This window comes from Artemia franciscana, chromosome 20, assembly GCF_032884065.1.
Source record: "Artemia franciscana chromosome 20, ASM3288406v1, whole genome shotgun sequence".
In the NCBI taxonomy this organism is placed as follows: Eukaryota; Metazoa; Arthropoda; class Branchiopoda; order Anostraca; family Artemiidae; genus Artemia; species Artemia franciscana.
This window is the reverse complement of record NC_088882.1, coordinates 7409645-7432392: the sequence shown is the minus strand read 5'-3', so window position 1 is coordinate 7432392 and position 22748 is coordinate 7409645. Positions and strand designations below refer to the sequence as shown.

At 36.3% G+C, this 22748-nt stretch overlaps 2 protein-coding genes across 8 annotated transcripts in view; both read right to left on the bottom strand.

Annotated features, from left to right (window-relative positions):
- LOC136040389 (BTB/POZ domain-containing protein 6-like) overlaps window positions 1-22748 on the bottom strand; it is a 396184-nt gene that overhangs the window by 270322 nt on the left and 103114 nt on the right. The gene's annotated exons all lie outside the window — the stretch shown is intronic.
- The window catches only part of LOC136040386 (zinc finger protein 3 homolog), a 108681-nt gene that overhangs the window by 27289 nt on the left and 58644 nt on the right, over window positions 1-22748 (bottom strand). For all 4 annotated transcript variants that reach the window (XM_065724645.1, XM_065724647.1, XM_065724648.1 and 1 more), the window contains 3 exons: window positions 15045-15117; window positions 5093-5284; window positions 1689-1825 (listed from right to left, as the gene is read on the bottom strand). In XM_065724645.1, the coding sequence (XP_065580717.1) occupies window positions 1689-1825; window positions 5093-5284; window positions 15045-15117 (402 nt within the window). The remainder of the gene's footprint in view (window positions 1-1688; window positions 1826-5092; window positions 5285-15044; window positions 15118-22748) is intronic.

The following is a 22748-nucleotide window of genomic DNA, read 5'->3' as shown; positions in this document are numbered from 1 at the left end:
ATGTCCATACTGCTAATAATGCTAACAACTATTGCTACTACCCAAGCTAAGGGTATTAAGGTGAAGCTTTCAAGGAATATTTAGGCGGATGCTGAACTAAACCAAAACGAACTCTGATCATGTACATTGTCAATAAGATGACAAAGCAATGTCACAATAACGGCTTACTTTACTAAGTTAGACCTTTCAGGGTAAGTTGTGACAGATTTTGAACTAGCCAGAAGAAACTATGTATATACTTTTCATACTACTTTTAAGGTTACTACAACTAATGACAATAAGGACATTAAGTTGAAACGTTAAGGGGGAGTTTCAATTCAGAGAAAAAACTATACACATGCGAGGAAAGTTTAAGATAGCCATTTTGTTCAGCATAACTGGTAGGTCTTGTAACTGTATATCTAGGGCTATTGCGTAGGTCAGCCCCCCCCCCCCCAGCTATGCAATTTCTATTCTGCTACTTCCATTACTACTTCTGCTCTTAAAATTTAAATAAATCAAACAAGTGTAAGTGTATCCAAGCTGTCAAATAGCATATATAGATTTTTTGCAAATGTTATTAAGTTTTGTTTTTCAGGTCAACTAGAGGAGGTCTAGAACTAAATTAAACGCTACTATTTGTGTCCAGATTTTCAAAAGAATGTATATTGTTAAAAACTGTTGAAAAACTTCCAGCATACAAATAGCATACTAAACTATAAATTCTTTAAGATAAATAAAAAGATTTAAACTATTATTTTTTTTTCCCGAAAAGACTATGTCAATATAAAAAAAAAAGAGAAATTAACTAGAAAAAACTTTATCCCCAAAATAAGTTTTTCAAAGAAAAGTAAAGAGCTCCATTAAACCAAAATGAGCAAAAATAGAATCAAATAATCTACCAAGCGTAAAACTAACACCAATCAGCATTTATAAAGTAATGAAACCGAACACGAACAGAAACTACAACAAATAACCGATTCAAACTCAAAACTAGCAGAGATTAACAAGAGTAGGGCTCAAAAGCTCTATACCTTCCCGCGGCCAGAATCTAATTTGCACTTTAATAAACTTGTTCTGGACGTGGGAATGCATAGAGTTTTTGAGCCCTACTCTTTTAATTTCTACACGTTTTGAGTTTGACTTGGTTATTAATTATAATTTTGGTTCCTTTTGGGTTTCATCAATTTATGGATGCTGATTTGTGGTAGTTTTACGCTTGGTAGATTATTCAATTCTATTTTTGCTCATTTTTGGTTTAATGGAGCTCTTTACTTTTCTTTGAAAAACTTATTCTGTGGAAAAAGTTTTTTTTTGTCAATAATAAACAAAGGTCTATCATGGTCAATCTAAACATGGTCAGTCTAAAATAATTATAACTCTGAAAAATGGAGTAGATCAATTTAAAAATGAACACACGAAAATGATTTCGATTAATCTTTCTAATGAAGGTGGAACAGAGCCCTATACTGTCCCAGTGCAATCAAGAGCTTCAGTTAGGGGTGTAAGCAAGGGATGATAAACTCAGGGCCCGGGACAACCAGGATCACTACATTTTTACAATTCGTCCATAATCTCAAATAATTTTTAGGCTATTCAGCCTTCCTTTGCTGTTTTTATGATTTTATTCTTTCTCTTTTCTGTTACTTAAAAACCCAGTGAATGCTCCTCAGTCAACAAAACACGAAGAAATGGCTACATTGTTTTACCTTGTATATGTATTCCTGGAAAAATTGCAGACCTCTATTTTTTGCACTTGCATGAACAGCATGGTACACAACATGTGCCAAAATTTCAGAAGCTAAAGTCGTAGTAAATTCACAGTTCTTCCAATCACAAAATAAGTCTAAAAAACAAACATTTTCAGATAAAATCAATAGTAGTTCTAACTAACATGTCAAAACAATCAAAATGCTTCAAAACAATACTTCAAATAAAAAACCTCACGAGACTTATCTTTGTATTAACAAAGAAGATAAACCGGATATTCAGGCTAAAGAAATGTGTATATTTTCCCTACTTATAGCCGTCTTAAATACAATAATATATAATTGGAGAGGCATTATATTAAACAGTTTGTGGTAATGAACTGTAAGTAAGGAGCGAAAGGGTAAAAAACAATCGGGACTCGAAAAAACAGAATTTCAAGATCAATAAACATATATATAACAATATTAAAACTAAATATATATTAATATTAAGGCCAAATATATAACATTAATTAAGCTTAGTGTTATCCATAAAAGGCTACGAGCCTCATACAAATGTGCCTGATTTTCCAAAATGAGGGGAAAGACTCCCAAAAAATAAAAAAAAAATCTTTATGAGACAAAAGATTCAGCCCCATCAGATTAAGCATATTAGAGAACCCTACTGTAGAGGTTTCATGCTCTTAATTTCAAAAATGTGGATTTTTTATTTTTTGTAGGAAGAAAGATTACGGAAGCGTGCTTATTTGGTTTTTATTTTTATTAAAAAAATTTCTAAGGGGGATCGCATCAACCCGATGGTCCTAGAACGTCGAGAAAGGGCCCATTTGAACGGAAAACAAAAGTTCTAGTGCCCTTTTTAAGTGACCAAAAGATTGGAGGAAACTAGACCCCCTCCCATATCTTTGTTCTCCAAAATCGTCCGATCGTAATTTTGAGATAGCCATTTTGTTGAGCATAGTTGAAAAGTCCCAGAACTACACCTTTAGAGATAGCATGCCCCCCCATCCCCAGGGGATAGGTCTTTAAGTTATAAAAAAAAATTCCATTGCTTACGCATAGTATTTCCTAATTGGGAAGCATAAAGACATTTTGGGGTGGGGCGGGAGGATTTGCCCTTGGGATGGGTTTCCATGGGGATATTGCCCGTGCCAAAAGAAACTTCCAGGGGTGAACTTTCCAGGGGAAGTTTTACACCGGGGGTTTGACCGAATTCCTATATGAAATTCCTTTCATTTGTCTTACTTTCTTTTTTCCTATTCAATTTTGTCTGTGCAGATGTTCTGGGGGACATCTTCACGTGTTTGGATTTCCAGGAAATAACTTCCACAGAAGGGGGAATTTCCGGGGTGATTGGGAAACGATTAGAACTTACTCTTAGTCAAATGAAAATATGCCAAGGAGAATTTTTTAGGCTGAATATTCTGCAAGAAATTTGACGGAGGGAGGGGGATTTTTAGCGAGGATGGAATTGTCTGGAAGGAATTTTAAAAGGGGGAGAGGAGTGTAATTTGCGTGGAAGGAACTTTCCATGGAGGAGTTTCTCATGAGGGGAGGAAATTTTTCATGGAGGGTGATCCAGATTTACCGCATCATTTGAAAAACGATCAGAAATTAAACAAATTTAAACAAATTTTTTTCCGCTGGAGGTAAGGAGAAACATTATAACCCAAAACAAATAGAATTATTCCGGGTATGATAGGGCTGCCCCCTCTTCAATACCTTGCACTCTGCGGTAAAGTTTGACTGTTTGTCTCCATTTTTAAGAACCATTCTTGAAACACAAGGACCGTTTAATTAGAATTGGAGGGTTTCTTAAAAGTGCTAGAAATTTTAGCGTGAAGAGCAAGGTATTGACGAGGAGGTTATACAAGCAATATCATAGGCAGCGCTGCTCTACCATGGCTAGTAATATCATTGAAACTTTTAAAGAAGCTAATTCGATTGGGAATTATAAATTCTAGTGCCCTTTTTAAGCTTCAAATGTGTTTGGAGGGCAAGCAGCCCTCCTCCTTAATCCATAATTTCGAATTAGCTCTTTCAAAGTTTCAATGATACTTCTAGCTATTCCAGAATAGTGCTGCCAATGATATTGCTTATGTGCCCTTTTGAATACAAGCATGCATATAGTTTTTTGTTTAATTGAACCCTCCCCCCTAAACGTTTGCTAAAATTTTCACGTTAATATCCTTAGAGTCATCAGTTACAGTAACTGTAGGGGTAGTATAAACATATTGCCTTCTGGCTAGTTTAAAATCCCCACAACTTACCCTTAAAGGTCAAACTTCATAAAACCGTTTTTTCAAATATTGTTTGGTAACCGTTGTCAAAATCTACATGCTCGTAGTTCGTTTGATTAGTTCAACATCCGCCTAAACATTCCTTAAAACTTCACGTTAATACTCTTAGCTTGTGTAGTAGCAATAGTTGCAGTAGCATTAGTACTGTTAGGCGCAGAGCACCTTTAATTCCTTCAACATCCCTTTCAACACCCGCTGAAAATTTTCTACTTAATGCGATCAACCGTTCCTGAAGCATTTCTGATACTTTCTCTTGATAACCTGTGTGGGTATAGTGTTTCAACTTGATTCCGCACAGTTTCAATATTGTCCATTTTTTCACCTGAATAGCCGTAGTTTTAGAAGCAGCAATAGTAGTTGTAGTAGCGGTAGAATCAACAGTAGTAGCCTTAGCTTTAGTGGCAGTAGTAGAAGTAGAAGTCGTAATAATAGTAGCCGTAGTAGCAGTATGAGTAGAAGCATTAGAAATAGGATACAATTATTTTCTTTGGGTTAGTTCAACGCTCCCCACGACAAACCCTGTTAGTTTCAACTTCACACACCAAACTGTTCCTAAGATATTGCTGTTACGCCCATTTAGCAATCTGAATACAGACGGCGTGTTGTGATTCAGCTCACTTTACCCCTCAAAGTTCCTCGAAAATTTCTCTTTCATATTCTTAGGCATAGTAGTAATAGTAGTGACAGTAGTATTATTGGTATTACTAGAAGTAGCATTAATAGTAATAGCGGCAGCATTAGTAGCAGATATTTTCAGCTTTCCAGTTTCAGAGTCCATAATTTTGCGCGGTGGCACCTGTTCATAAAGATATATATAATCGACACAGACCAAACAGAAAATAAATAAATTTATTTTAAACCTTCATTTAGGTGAGTTTACTCATTTGAGACGTCTTAGAATTTATTTACGGAGATATATAACAGTACATCAGCTATTTGTCCACGAAAATATTCTTTCAAAACCTTGATTCATCTCACCTTCAACTTGTGAAGCGAATATGCCGCTGAAATTTTACCCATCTCTTATGAGCAAAATAGCATATTTTAAAAGGTGCCCCATATACTTTTTAGGGTATAAAAATATTGGTGCATCAAAATACTTACTGAGAGAGCATTCATTTTTGACACCCCTTATGTCTGACAAGTGCGTAATAACATGACTGTAGAATTCTGAATACTCTTGAACTTCAAAATTACACTTTGGCACCCTTTCACAGACATAATTAATCGGTTTCAACTTCACTTTTCTAGGCTCTTTAATATACATGTAAACACTGCCTGTCACAAACGAGTCTTCTGAAAAAGATAAATAATGTAATTTAGATGTTCAAACATACTAGAAAAAATCTCTCAACTTGCAACGGTTACTTAACATGGGAAACAAAGCTAATAGATTTCATTTAATCAAAAAATTAATTTGAACAATTATTTTTCAGTCCTGCTTTTAGATTCGTGTGAATTACGAAAAGAGAGTAGAAAAAGAAAAAGTGAGACGGGTAAGCCGTAGAATGTATTTAAAAATCGTTTACAAAATCCACCTGCCTCTACTACTGGTGTCATTTTGATACCAAATATTCCATCATTATATTCAGCACTATATCGTTTTTCAAAGACGGTTGTCATGCTTGAACTTTTTATTCTAGCAATCACAAACAGATAAATAAAATAAGGAACACTTTCTCACTGAAGAAAATCTTTGAGGGTTTGCGGTCGTGCGAAGATCAAAATGAAAGTTAGAAAGTCAATATAGACAGAGTATTGACAAGTGTGGAGCCACTATTATCGCAGATGCTACCAATATTGAATATGCTAGCTACAAAGATAGCTAAATGTGGGTACTATACTTCAACATACGTTAAAACCTCGCCTATGATACTGTCCCCTTGATCCAAAACTTCGATAGCCTTCGTTTACCGGCAGTATATCGGCAAATAAAAGCATAACTATGATATTTTTCCTCTCTTTGGTAATGATTAAATATAAATAAAAACAAGTTTTTTAACTGCAAGTATGGAGCGACATTAAAACTTAAAACGAACAGAAATTATTCCGTATATGAAAGGAGTTGTCCCCTCCTCAACGCCTCGCTCTTTACGCTAAAGTTTGACTCTTTTTCATAACTTTACTTTTTAAAACAATAAAAAACTTTAGCGTAAAGAGCGAGGCGATGAGGAGGGGACAACCCCTTTCATATACGGAATAATTTCTGTTCGTTTCAAGTTTTAATGTCAAAAAGGGTTCAGCAACTCTTCCTTTTTTCGGCAACCAGCCCGTGATGAAATTCAAGGACGATTTGCCTCCCATACACTTCCTGATAGTTCTAAATTGATCTCCTCAACCATTCCCAAGATGTTGTAGATACGCCACCAGAGAAAAAATATTTTACCATCCCCCCCCCCTCCACACACACAAAACCGACACCATTTTGCCCCCTACACAAAAAAACTGAAAGTTTCAACTCCACCTCCTAAGCCAATCCCACGAAATTACAGAGTTGTTGTTCTGATAGCCCAAATAATCATAGTGTCATTTTAATTACCTCCGCCCCCCCCCCAAAAAAATCACTTAACCCCTTCAGCACTCCTTGAAAGTTTAGACTCGACTCCCTAAAGCCATTATGGTATAGTATAAGTTACATACTTTGTGACACCTAACGTCTTTTGATTTACAGATACAAGAGCATACCTGTAAACCTACCAAGGGTATACTCTTAAAAACCCAGGGAGATCTTGACTAAGCAAGAATCCCTATGAATTCCAAGCTGATTAGACAACCAAGAACAAAAATTGCCACCTTTTCTACTAATTAATTAAAAGGTAAAATCTAAAAAGGGAATTCAAAAAAAAAGAAGAACTAGATGAGCAGATGAAAAGATGAGCAGATCAAAGATGAGCAGAAACAAAGACATTACATAATTGAATTTTAAGCAAGAATCACTATCAATAAATAACCGAGTTCTGAAATGAAGAGAAAATACAATGAATAAGCAAGTCAAACATGAAACAAACAAAAAAACTAACCTAAGCGGACGAAGGGGCCAACCCCTCTTGTTCCTTCTAATGGCCAGAGCATTATTTTCAGTTCACTGAAAACAATTTTTATGTCGAGCAGTGTGTTTTGATTTGTGAGCAGTTTGTGAGTTGTTGAGCAGTGTGTTGAAACAACACACACAAAAAAAATATTTCAAGGACTAATCACGGTTCACTAGTAAGAATGTTGCTGCCTGTCCCCTTCCGTCCCTCTCAAAACATTCAACCGGCCTGAACGTCATTTGCATTCCATTGAAAACAATATGAATAATGAAAAATGTGGTTTTTATTTACGAAAACACAAACAACAACAAAAAAAGGAAGAAAATTACCATTATAACCAAGATTTCAGAAAAAAGTCATTGAAAGTAGACTGATTGTTAAATCCACAACGATATTCATTCCTGCAAGTGTCAGCAATTGTGGATACATTAAAGTAACCAAAAAGAGGGTGTTTAAAATGGATTTTGTTTTCAATACAGCGCAAATAACCTCTGGCATTCAGAAATTTTAGAGGTCGTTAGTCCTACTCCTGTTAGTAGTAATTTCTGTTAGATTTAATAATAATTAAACCAAACAGATTCGATGATAGTTTTTTCCGTTCGTGTTAGGTTTGAATTGTCATAAGACTGCATTTAAGTTCGTCTTTGGCTTCATTTCGCTCTACTTTTATTTGAAGAACTTGTTTTTAATCAAAAATAGATTAAGCTCTGTTAGTTCTTAATTCCTATTATTTTTTTATTGGTTTATTGGTAAAGTAACCAAAAAGAGGGTGTTTAAAATAGATTTTGTTTTCAACACAGCGCAAATGACCTCTGGCATTCAGAAATTTTAGAGGGCGTTAGGAATAGGAATAGGAAGGAATAGGTTTTATTTGCACAATCTCTCGTAGTCATAAAACTAAATGGCGCTTGTGCTTACAAAAAAGAAAAAAGGATTAAATCAAACGACAAAAAAAAAATCAGAAGACAAATAGTTTAAAATCAACAATTGTTATACTTTGATACAAAGAAAGGGATGAATGAGTTGGAAAAACGATTTGTGCGTGAAGGAGGTGCTGCTAATCTGTCAAATTTCTTCAACCTAGTACTTCGATGTTTCACTAAAACTGGTGGTAGTATCGATCTGTATTTATCACTTCTGAGAAGATATTGGCCAAATTCAAGGATCAAACTGAGACGACGCTCTTGAAGAGAGGGAATTTGTAAAGTGGATAATGCTAACTTATATTCGGTAAAAGCATCGCACAATATTACTTTGACTGCTCTTTTTTGTATTGACTCAAGCTGGTCACTTAGGTAAATAGTGTTATTGACTTGTGGGCCCCATACGGGACATGCATACTCTAAAATTGGTCGAATGTAAGTAAGATAGGCTATCCTTAGTTGTGTCACTGAAAAACCAAATCGACGCATTAGTATAAGTGTCCGCATCGCACTATTTGCCTTTTTGATAATTGTATCGACATGGAGGCTGAAAGAGCAGTCGATGCTAAACTTGACACCAAGCACTACTGCCGAAGATTCACTAGGATAAGGAGGAGGAGGGCACACAAAGTCTCTCTTCAGGGGATTAAAGCGAAGGATTTTAGTCTTTCCTTCGTTGATTTGGAGGCTATTCGCAGTACATTCATCTTTGAAGTTGTTGATTATTTCGTTACAGAATTGGGGGACAGCCTCAGACTTCTCAACAATGTACTTCAGTAGGACTGACAAGTCGTCTGCATACTTAAATCTTTCTTCATAGCCGGAAAGGATGAAATTTATCACTGCCAAAAACAGTAGACTAGCGAGCTTAGTACCTTGTGGGGCTCTGCATGTAAGCTCGACCCATTCGGAGTCGGTATCTCCTGGGAAAAGACTGTAAACGCACTGATAGCGGGCTTGTAAAAAATTGATCACTAAAAGGAGAATATGTTTTTGCGCACCCATGGTGCGTAGATTTGTGATAGCAACGGAATGGCGAATAAGATCAAAAGCCTTTCGGTAGTCTACGAGGAGAAGGTCGACTATAGCACTTCCTCGGTCGAGCCACTCGACAATGAGATGGTACATCCGTACTAAATAAACAGTTGTGCTGCTGCCTCTTAAGCATCCATACTGATACTGGTCTAGATGTGCAGAGACCTGTGACATAAGTTTGCGGTAAATAAACGTTTCTGCAACTTTAGAAAGGTTCGGAGTTATTGATATAGACCGGAGTTGATCACAAGATTTTGGACACCTTACTTTTGGAATAACGCGGACATATGCTCTTTTCCAAGCACTAGGGAATACTTGCTGAAGGAAACATTGGTTGATTATAGAAGAGAGTGGCTTAGCAAGAAAAATGGCGAATTCACGTAACAGCTTTACTGGAAGCTCGCCTGGGTAGGACGCACAGTTCGCTTTCAGTCTTAGGAGTTCCTTATAAACAGTGAATTCAGAGACCTCACATACGTCCTCAATCTCTGCACCAGCAATGATAGTATCAATTTCTGATTTGGTGATTGATGGAAATGAGGTACAAATGTCAGCAAAAAAAGAATTGACTTCATTAGCTGAGGTTAAGGTACCGTCCTCTTTGAGGAGCCTTAGATCTCTGAGTGTTGTCTTACCGGTAAGTCTTTTTACTGAGGAATGCCATTTGTGGGGGTCTATTGTGAGTAAGGGAGTAATTTTATCCCTCACATACTGCCTCTTGGCACGCTTGTTCAGTTTAACAATATGATTACGCAACTTGGCTGAAGCTACGGTATCACCAGCGATATGAAGGCGACAACGGGTTTTTATTAAATTCTTTAGATCATTGGTTATCCACGGTTTATCAGTGTCACTCACAGTAATGACTTTTACGGGAAAACAAGTCTGAAATCGCTCCTGAAGCAGAGTATTCAGCTTATTGACTTTAATATTAATATCCTGTTCAGAGCAAATGTCCTCAAACTGATAATTACCGATCCAGCGACCAAATGTAGATATCGAGTCCTCAGTAAGTGGTCGCACCGTATATTTGACTCGTTTTGGCTTCGGAATGTCCGAACTGGCTTCCCAGAAGATGATAAAGTGATCAGAATTCAGAAGGGGTCCTAGGGATCTCGGTGCGTAATAAAAGTCTGTCAAGTTTGTAAAAATCAAGTCAAGTATGCTGCCACTTTGATGGGTAGGTATTGTAACGGCTTGTCGCAAATCTAAAATAGTTGAAACCCATTGCCTATTAGTTTGATTGAAGTCTCCGGCAATAACAAAGCCAGGAGAGACATGCTTGCGGCGCATTTTGTCTACGAAAAACTGAATGTGTTCAATCAAGTCTTTCCTGTTTTTAGCACTTTCAGGATAATAGACCGAAGCAACAATTAAACATGAAAATATTTTTGATAAACGTGCAGGTTTGCATTCGGTCCATAATATTTCGTGGTTGGAGTCAAAAGGCTCACTTAACAGCCTTGAGGATAGGTCATTACGAACATAAAGTCCAACGCCTCCTCCTCGACGATTCAAGCCACGATCGTGACGCGTATTAAAGTAGCTTGCGTAACCTTTGATGCGCGCCGATTCGTCAGAAGTGTCCCAACATTCGCTTATTATTATTATTGAGGCGTTGTTCTGCCTGGCAATAACTTCAAGTGCATCAGTTTTGTTGTTCAAAGATCTAGCGTTACACACAAGTATATTTGGCAACTTACTTTTAGCTAAAGGACGTTCGGGCTTAAGAACGGGCGGGCTATCCTGGATGGGCCACACGGGAGTTTCGTCAAATCTCTTCAGACTCGGTATTTTAGGTGCTCTGGATATCTTGATTTTCACCAGGTTTCGCTCAAACACTTGTTTTGGCGAAGAACAATAGTCACGGCTTATCACTAGTACCGAAATAGCACACCCCGTACGCCTTCTCCTTTCATTTTTCCCTGCCCGACATCCACGTTTCTTTCCTGTCGGATTGTTTCCATTAGTGGACGATGCGCCACCTGTGACTTCTCGCAGTAAGTGCAATGCAGTTAGCGTAGTCAAGATAGATGGCGCCAAAAAGGTAGAATGGAAACGCGACTTTATTAAGTCATTTTTTGGCACAGCGACGGCTTCAACAGGAGTGATTCTGGTACTCAAAAATAGAGCGAAAAAAACTGCATAAGTCAATATCATTCTCACCATGAAAATCCAACTTCCGCGCACAAACAAAAAGGTAAACTATGGTAGGATGTTTTGCTAGCCGGACGGCGCAAGTGATTCCCTTAACATTCAGTCCTACTCCTGTTAGTAGTAATTTCTGTTAGGTTTAAGAATAACTTAAACCAAACAGATTCGATGATAGTTTCCGTTCGTGTTAGGTTTGAATTATCATAAGACTGCATTTAAGTTCGTCTTTGGCTTCATTTCGCTCTACTTTTATTTGAAGAACTTTTTTTTAATTAAAAATAAATTAAGCTCTGTTAGTTCTTAATTCCTATTATTTTTTTATTGGTTATAAGAGGAATTTTCAGGATAATAAAGTACTTTTTTCCATTTATTCCTACTACTTAAGCATTAAGATTTTTTGCTTCCTATTTAAATTTTACACAAAGTTTTGAAAAAAAAATAATAGTTTTTACAATAGAATTTTGGACAGATGGGAAGAGAGAATTTTATCCAAATGCATTAAAGCCTGCAATATTTTCCGCTTTCCAAAGGGCTGAAACCACCTTTACCCCTATGCTGTTAAAACCTTGAATATAAATAAATAATGATCAGCCTTTTATAAGAATCTTATCGTGATTTTTTAGTTCAGTGCTTGTTAAGTTCAAAATATTACAGTGGGGACTCATTTATTAGAAATTATTTTTGTTTCGATAAAAAAAAAATCAGAATAAAAAAACGATGTTAAAAATAATTGCAACCAGACTTGTTTTTAACGTGTTGTTTTAGCCAAGTTCCCTTGGTTCTTTATTTTTACTGAAATGTCTTCATGGCCTGAAAATTTAATCAAATCAGCACAAAAAAAAAGAATATTTCGCACAAAGATTCAATAGAACCACAAATTCCTTATATTCTCCTTGATAAGCCAAAATCTCCAAGCTAAAATTTAAACAAGAAAAAGTTTAAACATGCATAAGACCCCCCACCCTCGTCCCACACTTGCCAAAGCTTCAACTGAACCTCTTAAGCCCTTAATTTCGTTTCCCAAGATATTTCAGCTATGTTATTTTGATATTTTGGATCCATATGTTGTCTTTCAATATAGCTCTACCCTTTCCCCAAAGCCGCAATTCAGTTCCCACTTCCCCTTCCACCTAAGATTCCCTAAAAGTTTCAATTTGACACCCTAAGCAGTTTCTCAGATCTTGCACCTGCGTCATTGTGCCAACCTGGCAGCGTGTTTTCTGATTTATCTAGCTACTTAACCGTGCCTAAATTATAAGTCTCGTGTGAGCTTATTGTGCAAAAACTTTATTTATATCAGCCCTTCCTCCCCCCCCCCACCAAAGACTAAATGTAAATTTCCCTTGCCCAACTTTCCCTCTTCATTTCACCAACAGTGCCTGAAAGTTTAAATTCTATCCCTCAAGCCACTTCCAAAGATATTCCAGACATATTATTTCAAATACTAAGATAGACATAATGTCTTTTATCAGACAAGCCCCAGCCTCCCCCGTGTAAATTTTATAAGACTACTTTACCTCAAAATGTAACTAGTTAGAAACAAAGAGTTTTTGACCAGTTTTGAACCCCCCCCCCTTCCCCCCAAACTCCGAATACATATAATTTTCTTCATCCAGAAAATGATCTCTGAGAGTTTCAAATTAATCAAAAACCAAGTATTGAACATGCCCCCCCCCCCTCCGGTGGCATAAATATTGTAGATATGCCTTTTCGACAGCCTGGACGCAAAAAGTTTCTTTAGATTTAGTTCAACATTTCCCGGATTGTGCCACAAAATTTACATCTGAATACTTTATAGCTACCCTTGAGATACTCCAGATACGTCAGTTTGATAACCTGGATGCATGTGGTGCCATTTGATTTAGTCCAACGTCCCCCATAATATTCCATCAAAGGTTCAATTTAATAATAGTATCTGTTTATCTTAAATTTTGATCAACCTTTTTTTTATAAGAATCTTATTGTATTATAGTTTGCTTTAAGTGCTTGTTTGTTTAAACAATTGCATTTGAGGTGATACATTAATAAAAATAAAAAAAACTTCCTCTTGTTCCTTAAACAATAAAAATACAAAATGGATGTCAAGAATCAATGCAACCAGATTTTTTTTCTAACTAAGGTTCTCTTGGTTCTGAAATTTTTATTGAGATGGGTTCATAGTCTGAAACTCTGAAGATGATCAACAGAAAAAAAAATGTTTCCCACTAAGAATCAATAGAACCAAAATTTTCTCCAAAAATGTATTGCCCTTGACAAGTTTCAACTGGGTCCCTCAAGTCACTAACCTTCATTCCCAAGATATTGCAGACATGTTATTTTGATAGCTTATATGTACAGATTGTCTTTCGACATATCTTTACCCTTTTCCTCCAGTCACAATTCAGCATCCACTGGCTCACTTCCCCCTTGCATTCCCTAGAAGTTTCAAGTTTATACCCAATGTAGTTCCTGAGATATTGAATATACGCCGTATAACGACCTGTAGTATACATTGTCTTCTGATTTATCAAGCTATTAAAAAAAAAACAAGTTTTTTTTTCAACCGAAAGTAAGGAGCAGCATTAAAACTTAAAGCGAACAAAAATTTCTACGTATATAAGGGGGTCACCCCCTCGTCAATACCTCGCTCTTTACGCTAAAGTTCGAATTTGTCCCACTTCTTTAAGGATGACTCCTGAATCACAAATGTCGTTTAATTAGAATAAATGACTCTTTTAAAAGTACTAAAAAAAAACTTTAGCATAAAGAGCAATGTATTGACGAGAAGGCGATCCCCTCATATACGTAATAACTTCTCTTCGTTTTAAGTTTTGATGTTGCTTCTTACTTTCAGAATCTGGCTCCCCCTCAGGGAAATTCCCTTCCCCCATAAAAAACTCCTCCATGGAAAGATCCTCCAACGTAAAAACTTCGCTAGTCCTTCTCCCTCTCCCAAAGACTAAATTTAGATTTCCCTTATCCAGCAGTCCATCTTCCTTTCACCTATAGTGCCTGAAAGCTTCAACTCTATCCCACAAGTCCTTTTCCTAAATATTTCAGGCATACAATTTCAACTACTAGGATAGACATAATGTCCCCTCCCCCCTCCCTCGACCCTCAAATACTCCCTTCAGGCTTCAATTTGATCCCCTATGTTATTCCTAAGATATTATAAATAATTTGAAAATCAGGCGCACATAGCGTCTTTAGATTTATTCAGGTAAATGTGTAATTAGCGTACAGGTACATATAAAATTTTCTTGTCCTCAAATAATGTCCACCAGAAGTTTCGGGCTAATCGAACACCAAGGATAAAAAAATTCCTCCACTTTCTATTATACGATCAATGCATAAACAAAGGGCAACTTGAGTAATGACGACTCTTGTCCTGGGGCGCGGGTGTCATGTCATACCTGGAGACATTTTTGTTAAAAAAAAAAGGCTACCTCAAAATTTGATTGAATGTCTTAGGATCTGTAGGAAAATAATACTTGGAGGTCACCTGACTGTTTACTAAGTCAACTTTGGCCCAGACAAAGCTTAGTTTTTTGGCATCCTTTATTTTAAATTCACTCTGTTTTTGTTTTGTTTTTGCCATTCGATACCAGGAGAGGACTATGTAAAGCCCGGGGCAAACATGTAGAGCCTAGGGGAAAGGGGGCTCCTTGCCCTCCAATCTTTTTCCACCCTTAAAAAGAGCCCTAGAACTTTCCATTTAGATCGAACTAGTCCCCTCCCAGGATTCTATGAATAGGCCTTCTTTACAATGTAGATGGGTGAAAAATAATGCTTGGGGGTACCTAACTACTATGTGAATTTTGGCCCACCTCTGCTATACAGTTAAGGATTGGATATTTTCCCAACATACTACATATTTTTTTGCCTTCTCAAAATTAAATCTTATGGCATTTTTAATAATCATACTGTACATACCACAATCGTTTGTATTTTCAATCTCAGGCGAAACAGATTTTGTAGACTCATTATCTTCATTGGGCTTCTCAACCTGCAAAAAGTCCTGTTAGTTGAACACACAATCTTACGAAAACCATTGGCTATTTGTCAACATCAGTATCAACCAAATGATATCAATTCAATATATATTTTAGGGGAAGAAGACTAAAAGCAAAGGAATAGGGAAGGAAGAAAAAGGAAGACTAAAAGCATAATGGAAACAACTCTTTTTAGGGCATAAGACAGCAGAAATTGTAGCAAAAATGAATTTAATTATATTATATATGATGGAGTTCGCTGACGCTCGATCCTTCATTATCAAGACTACAAATTTAGCTAGTGCTTAACTGACAGCATTTTAGAGTACAAAAAATATAGCCAGTGGGTGATACGAAGTGTTATATCCACCGAATGCACTTCAAATGTTTGACCTGGATATTTTATTCCTTAAAGTAAATAAGAATAAATAAACCCTTTAATTTTCTTGGCATTGTGACAAAAAAAAACATTTTCAAGGTTTTCTCTTTTTCAACTTTAATTAATCCGAAATTATTAAATCTTTTAGGAATAATATTAGTATATAGATTAAACCTTCAATCGTTAATTTTACCATAACGTAATTTATTGTAATAAGCTACGATTATGATATCACCTTGTATACGAAGATACAATTTTTTCACAAAAAAAAAATTCCTTTCGAATATTCTGTTTCGTTAATTACAAAAGCGAGTAGATGTAGCAATTTCCTTTAGAATGAGACCTTAAACAGCTTTCTATGATGTTCAAGTTCACCACTAGCAGCAGAGAAAAAAAAACGGAAAAAAAGAGGACAGTCCTATCAATGCAAAAAAGTGATTTCCCTTATTGTTCAAGCCAGTGGACTCTTAATTTTCTGTATAGGTTTTCCGGCCATGGCGATCCCAATGGCACTTTTTATTCAATCCCAAACCATTTTGGAAAAGTCTCATGCTATTTTTGAAATTCCCATAAATTCTTTTTGAAAATAACATTTTACTGTTATGACTAATTTAACGACGGTTACCATTGCTGAATTAGCTAGAAATGACATTTTTTTCGCACTTGCCGGTTTTTTTTATGCGTTTTTTAATATTAGGTTACCATGGGCCGAGGTCAGTCCTTTACTTGATAATGACGGTGACTTTTTTTTATTCGATGTTATGAGAAAAAAAACACATAGCTGGAAATTAAGATTGTTTTCAGCAAAGGACAAATTACATTCCTGTCTTTAGAAGGCACTAGGAGCTTTATCACTACTCCTCTTTGTGGCAGTTTCTGCTCATTTTGAGTTTCACTGTTTTTTTTTTTTTTTTTTTATTGTAATATCTGCTCATTTTGGGGTTGTTTCTTTAGTGACAGAGATTACGGTAGAATTTCACATAAAAATTATTTGACTTTATTTCTTCTCATTTTAGGTTTAATATACCTCTTTGTGTTTCTTTGGAACTTTTTTTGGAAAGTTTTTTTTTCTTAATTAGCACATAACAATAATGAACAAGCAGGAGTAAGAAAAACAAAGAAGAGAAAAACAAAATGAAAAGACATTGATCAAATTACACACAATTTTCACCAACTTTAACTCTTAAGCACTCAACATGGGACAAATACTATGCAACTTCACAACACGACACTAGGCACTTAATAGAAGACACATCAGTGGAAAATCAACAATTCCATGGTAGCAGTGAGCAAACCTACGTGACAGTTTTTTCCATCAATTTTTTTTTAGAAATCACCAAGGAAAAATTTGCGGCTCCCGCCGCGTGCACAGTTCCTCTCACTGTCCTGACCACTCTCATCTTATTTACAAGTAATTATAAGTTATCCTTCGATCATTCAACATACTACCTTAAAATTTTTCCAATCTATTTAAAACAAAGTCAGGAGTGCTCCCTACTTAAATGAACCTTTAAATAATGAGTTAGGTAATAATTCTCGTCCATTTTATATCTAAAAAATAATACTTTATTAGAATTTGTATGCGTTAATTTTGACCACTTGGACTTATAACTGAAATCTAGCTGGCTTCATCAAATATTTAGATAAATTTTTTTCTAAAATGTTTTGAAAAGAATAGATAGATATAGATAGATAAGTGTATTTCAAAAACCCATGGGCCATATACACACAAAAATATAAATACATAACAAACAAGCAAGGAAATTAACAACAGTACGAATTACAAACACGCACAAAAAAACAGAATTCAACGCGAAAAGTGCCTAATCTAACAACAAAAGAAATTAGTCATATAAAACTTTTTCTTCTTATTAAGGATTTATCTATATACACTCCCACTCGAAATATTGTGGTTGGGTTACTATTTGCAGAATACCCGGAAGCATCAAATTAATCCCATGCAAATAAATTTCCCGTAAATCCAAGAGCACCGGGCATTTCCGGAGAAAATGATCCAAGTCTTCATCATCATCTTTACAAAGGGGACAAACATACCGCCTATCAGGACCAACTATCATTTTATTTTTGTCGAAAGTTTTTTGCCTGTTCTGGATTGGAAGACAATTCGCTCTAAGCTGAATTTAACGACGTAGAATCATAGCCGGTAAATTAAATTAAAATAAAGTTCCTCTCCGAAACTAGGTTTTTCCTGATTATAATGTTGTAGGGTTGTAGAATCTAAAACCAGCCCTTGCCAATGCTGAATTTCCTGACTCTCTAATATAAATCGTACCTTGCTTTCTAAATATGTTGGTACATCACTAGAACAAAGACCATTATTCCATAAATAAGGCATTCCTACTTTTTCTAGTAATGATTTAATTTGAGATGGCCACGAGGTTTTTAAACCACATTTCAACATCTGTTCATATGCCGCTCTTACTAGTCTATCTTCATTACTCTTAGTTAACTTCAACCAGAATCTAAGCATTAAAATATACCTACGAATATTATAGGTCCAAGTAACAAGTCGTGAACTATAGCTTATTTCTCTGTAGTCAATTCAAATACCGTGCCGTAGCAGCAAAAACAAAATTGATAAACACATTCTTAGCCTCACAAAATAAGTATTTTTCTTCCTTTACTAGATTGTCTTCTTCTTTTCTATTTTTGTAGCCTAGATTTATTTCCAGTTTTATATGAAATGAGTAGATTTTTCACTGCACTCCCATAAAGTAGACAGTTGGTTGTTGGACGAATGTGCTTCTTTGCTTAGAGTAAACAAAATTTGAGTATATTGATATACTCAAATAAAAACTTATTCTTCCTGGCACTGTATTTACTATAAAATAGATACCAATACTAATATTTGATTAATATTTGGGACAGCTAATTTGTAATTTTAAGAAAATGTATTTACCATTTGCCAGTTTTAAAGAGCCTTCCCCAGGCTACTCAGCGTGTCCCCAGGTGGCGATAGAAGAAGGTTCCTCGAATGTACGATCAACTGGGCCCACCGGCGTGTCCACACGTCCTGTGAGTTACAAACCTTCTCCCAGTAACGGGTTAAATTACATGATGACGCAGATCACCCACGCCGGAGAGTCCTCTATAGGACAACTGCAGCAGGACGTACCATCCAGATCTATGGACAACAGCTCCTACAAAGGGCTGCCTTGACCCTTTCGAGGTACCTGCAAGACTGGGGACCTTGCAGTCAACTCTATTTCCTCTAATTTATCTACTATGGGCTGCCTCCCCGCAGTAGCACAATATTTTTAGGCATGAATATGTAATGAGTCGGAGGTAATAGGCTTGATATTGTCTGTGCAGGATTTCGACCCTTGTTGATAGAAGAGCATCGCCAAGTGCTGAAAACAAAGTTGGGACCAAGATAAGCCCAGGATTGCAGAATGTCTCCATTCATACTGGAGGTCCCAGGGACTTCTTGCTGTGTGGTTCTAAGCCGGCTTAAGTGCTTTGGTGTAGACTGGAGAAAATATGTGGCACTGGTATCCGGGATCGTTACCTTTCCTGAGGCCAAAATAATTTCAATGATTTAAAGAACATGGAAATTAGAACTTGGAATGTTACGACGTTAAAAAATGACTATCGCATAAACATTTTTTACTGACGAATTCAGACGATTCGAACTGGACTTACTAGGAGTTTCAGAAACTCGTATCCCATGGGTAGGAAGCATGAAAATAGGTAATATAGAATTTGTTTACTCAGGCAGGAATGGTGGGGTCCGTAGACAAGGAGTAGGGCTCATGATGAATAAGGAAGCTACTAAGTATTGTGTAGGCTGGGAAGGTATTAATAATAGAATACTAATTGCTCATTTTATGACTAAAAAGTTCAGGGTATCAGTTACAGTAGTATATGCCCCTGTAGAACCGACTGATGGAGATACTAGTGACTCGGATGAATTTTACTTGCAGTTACAGGGGCAAATAGACAGGGTCGCTGGCAGAAATACGATGTTTTTACTAGAATATTTTAACGCCTAAGTCAGAAGAAATAGGGATAGATGGTATCCTAGTCTAGTAAATTTGGTGCAGGAAAATGAAAAGTAATGGCTACAGACTTCTGCATTTTTGTAGGTATAGCAATCTAGTTATAACCAATACAATGTTTGGTCATAAAATGGTCCATAGCTTAACACGGTTTTCACGTGATGATAAGACAGCAAAGCTTATTGATTATGTTATAGTAAACTAAAGATTGGCAGGGTCAATACAAGATACTACGGTATACAGGAGTCCTTTTATTGATATTAAAAGTAAAGATTACCATCTAGTTGTGTCTAGGGTCAATTTAAAGCTGAAATTTCGGAAGGGTAGCTAACTCCCGGAAAGTTACAATGTTGATAGATTCCAGGACGAGAATTGGAGAGAAACTTTCCGGGAAGAGTTGAATACTAAACTTGAGTTGAAACTGACAATGTGGAAAATTGTTGGAATAATTTTAGAAAAACAATCTGTGAAGTTGCTGATGGTGTATTAGGGAAGAAAATTAGGAACACGGCTAGAGATATTAGTTAAAATTTCCATTTTTAGTAGAGATGAAAAGGGACTTGTACAAGAATTCTCTGTGTGATAGATCATATGAAAGCAAAAGGAATGTAAAGAAAGTGAAGAAAGCATTAAAATATGAATTAGCGAGGTGTGGAGTGGAGTGGAGACCATGGATAAAATTGCCGAGGATCTCCAAGATGCAGCTAGACGGCATAATAGTAAAATATTGTACTGTCATGTTAATAAATTGAGAGGGAGTAGTCAATCCAGACTTCTCACCGTTAAAAATAGGAACGGGGGCACAATTAGTGATAATGAAGGAGTTAAAGAGAGATGGGCAGAGCATTTTGAGAATGTGCTAAGTCAATATAGAGTTCCAGTAAAAGTGGATGTAAGGGAGGATTTGTTTTGCAAGGAAACATTAACGACACTGCTAAAAGAATTAAAAAATAATAAGGCTCCAGGTGCTGATAGTGTGGAAAATGAGTTTCTTAAATATGGTGGCTCTGAGGTTAGAAATAAGTTGCTGAAGATTATGAATATGATTTTTGCAAAAGGGGAAGCACCTAACGATTTTAGAAAACCTTAATTAAACCACCGTATAAGAAATATGATAAGAGTAAGGGAGGTAATTATCAAATCATTGGTCTGGTCTCTGTAGATAGCAAATTACTTAGTAATATGTTACTTTTTAGATTGAGAGATGCAGTAGAAAAAGTTTTAAGAAAAGAACAGTGCGGTTTTAGAAAAGGTTGAGGATACTCTTAGATTAATACTCTTATACTCTTAGATTAATAATTGAGAAGTGTCTGAGTTGTCAAACACCTTTGGTCTTCAGTTTTATAGGTTATGAACAAGCGTTTGATTCTGTTGATAGAAGAGCTTTAGCAAAGGTCTTATCCTTGTCCTGTATACCAGAAAAATACGTTAAAGTGGTTAGTGCTATGTCCAAGAATCAAAATGCTGCGGTTAAGGTATGAAATGAGGTGAGCAGCTAGTTTTGTATTAAATTAGGAGTTAAGTAGGGTTGTGTTCTATCCCTCTTTATATGGATCATTTTGATGGACTTTGTCTTAAAAAGCACAGCCAAGGCAATGGGAGACCATGGAATCAAATGGTGGGGAAAAACTCTCGTGGATTTAGATTATGCTGATAATTTGAGCATCCTGGATGAAATTCTGAGCAAAATGAATGAATTTTTAGATGTTTTGTGAGTTCAGGGTGCTAGAATAGGTTTGAAAATCAATGTTGAGAAGACTAAATCACTAAGGCTAGGAATAAGTGAACATGAAAATCTGACGTTGGGTAACGTCAAATTCAAGACATATTAAGACCTTTCAATTAAGTAAGGCTTAAACCTGTGTTGCAAGACTAAATGACGAAATCAAAACAATTTTGTCCTGAATGCAGATTACGAGTTACTTCAAACGCAGTCATATGTGTTAATTGCAGTTCTTGGTTCCATGCAGGGACTGAAAAGTGTGCTAGGATAGAAATCACTAGTTAGAATAACTCCTGGATGTGCCTAGATTGTTCTACTAAGTCTAAGGTAAATTGTACTTCTTTTCCAGTGCTTTCTATCCCCCCATCCGGAACTTCTCGGACACCCCGTACCCCTGTTGAAAGAAGAAGGATTCTTAGCATTCTAAGTGATCTCAGCAGCCCTAAACATTTTCCAGACACTCCGCTCAGCCAGTTTCCTCTATTGACTGAAGAACCAACCGTTTCTAAAAAGGCTGGCACTAGTTTGTGTTATCCTACAATTTCCCTTGTCCCTCCCCAGCGCCGAGGCTGTTCTGAAGGGAAAACAAATGCATCTTGCCAAACAATTGACTGTAGCATTGATAAATCAGTTCAAACGGACACTGTCCCTACAGCCCCCATCTTACAACCAGATATTACCAAAATCTTGGTTTTACAAGAAAAGTTAACGGATGCATTAACTTTCATCTCCAATTTTTTGACAATTCACCAAAGCAATCTAGCAAATCAACCTGCATATAATTCCATTTTGAATGAGGTTAATAACACTTCCATCTCTGACCATAAAAAAAGTGCAATGTCCATAAACCAAATGAATATTGATGAAGGACTTAGAGGATTAAATCCACTGATACCTATCACAACAAATGACACAAATCCGAAAATTTTCATTGACCTCAATCCACCCTTGATACAGCCTAATTATAATGGTAACCTTGATTACCACATTACAGATGCTCAAAAACGTGTGGACATTAACAAGGGGAATAGCCTGCATAATAAGACTGTCTCTTCTGATAATAAACTAAAATGTGCTAATATAATCTTGGCAGGTTCTTGCCAATTAGAAGACAATTGTGTATTTGAACACGTTTTTTCTTCAACCAAGCTCCAGCCAAACAGTGTTTTCGAAAATAGAGTTAAGGCAAATTACACTAAAAAAATGAGCACAGTGATTTTCAAGCAAGTGCATCAACAAAGTTCCAACAAAAAAAATGTGATATGCAAACATTTTAATCATAATCGTTGTAAATTTAGTAAGCAGTGCAAATTTTTACATATATGTCGTAATTTTATTTCAGGTAGTTGTGGTTCCGTTAAGTGCAGTTTTGACCAATGTGAAGCTTTGTCCAGTTTTAGCTTGTAATAACAAATATTGTAGTTTTGCCCATGCACCAAAAGTAGATGATGTTAATTTTCCTCCCTGGGGCCCTGTTCCAGAGTCCCTATCCAAAGATAAAAATTGTAAGAGCCACTCATCTCC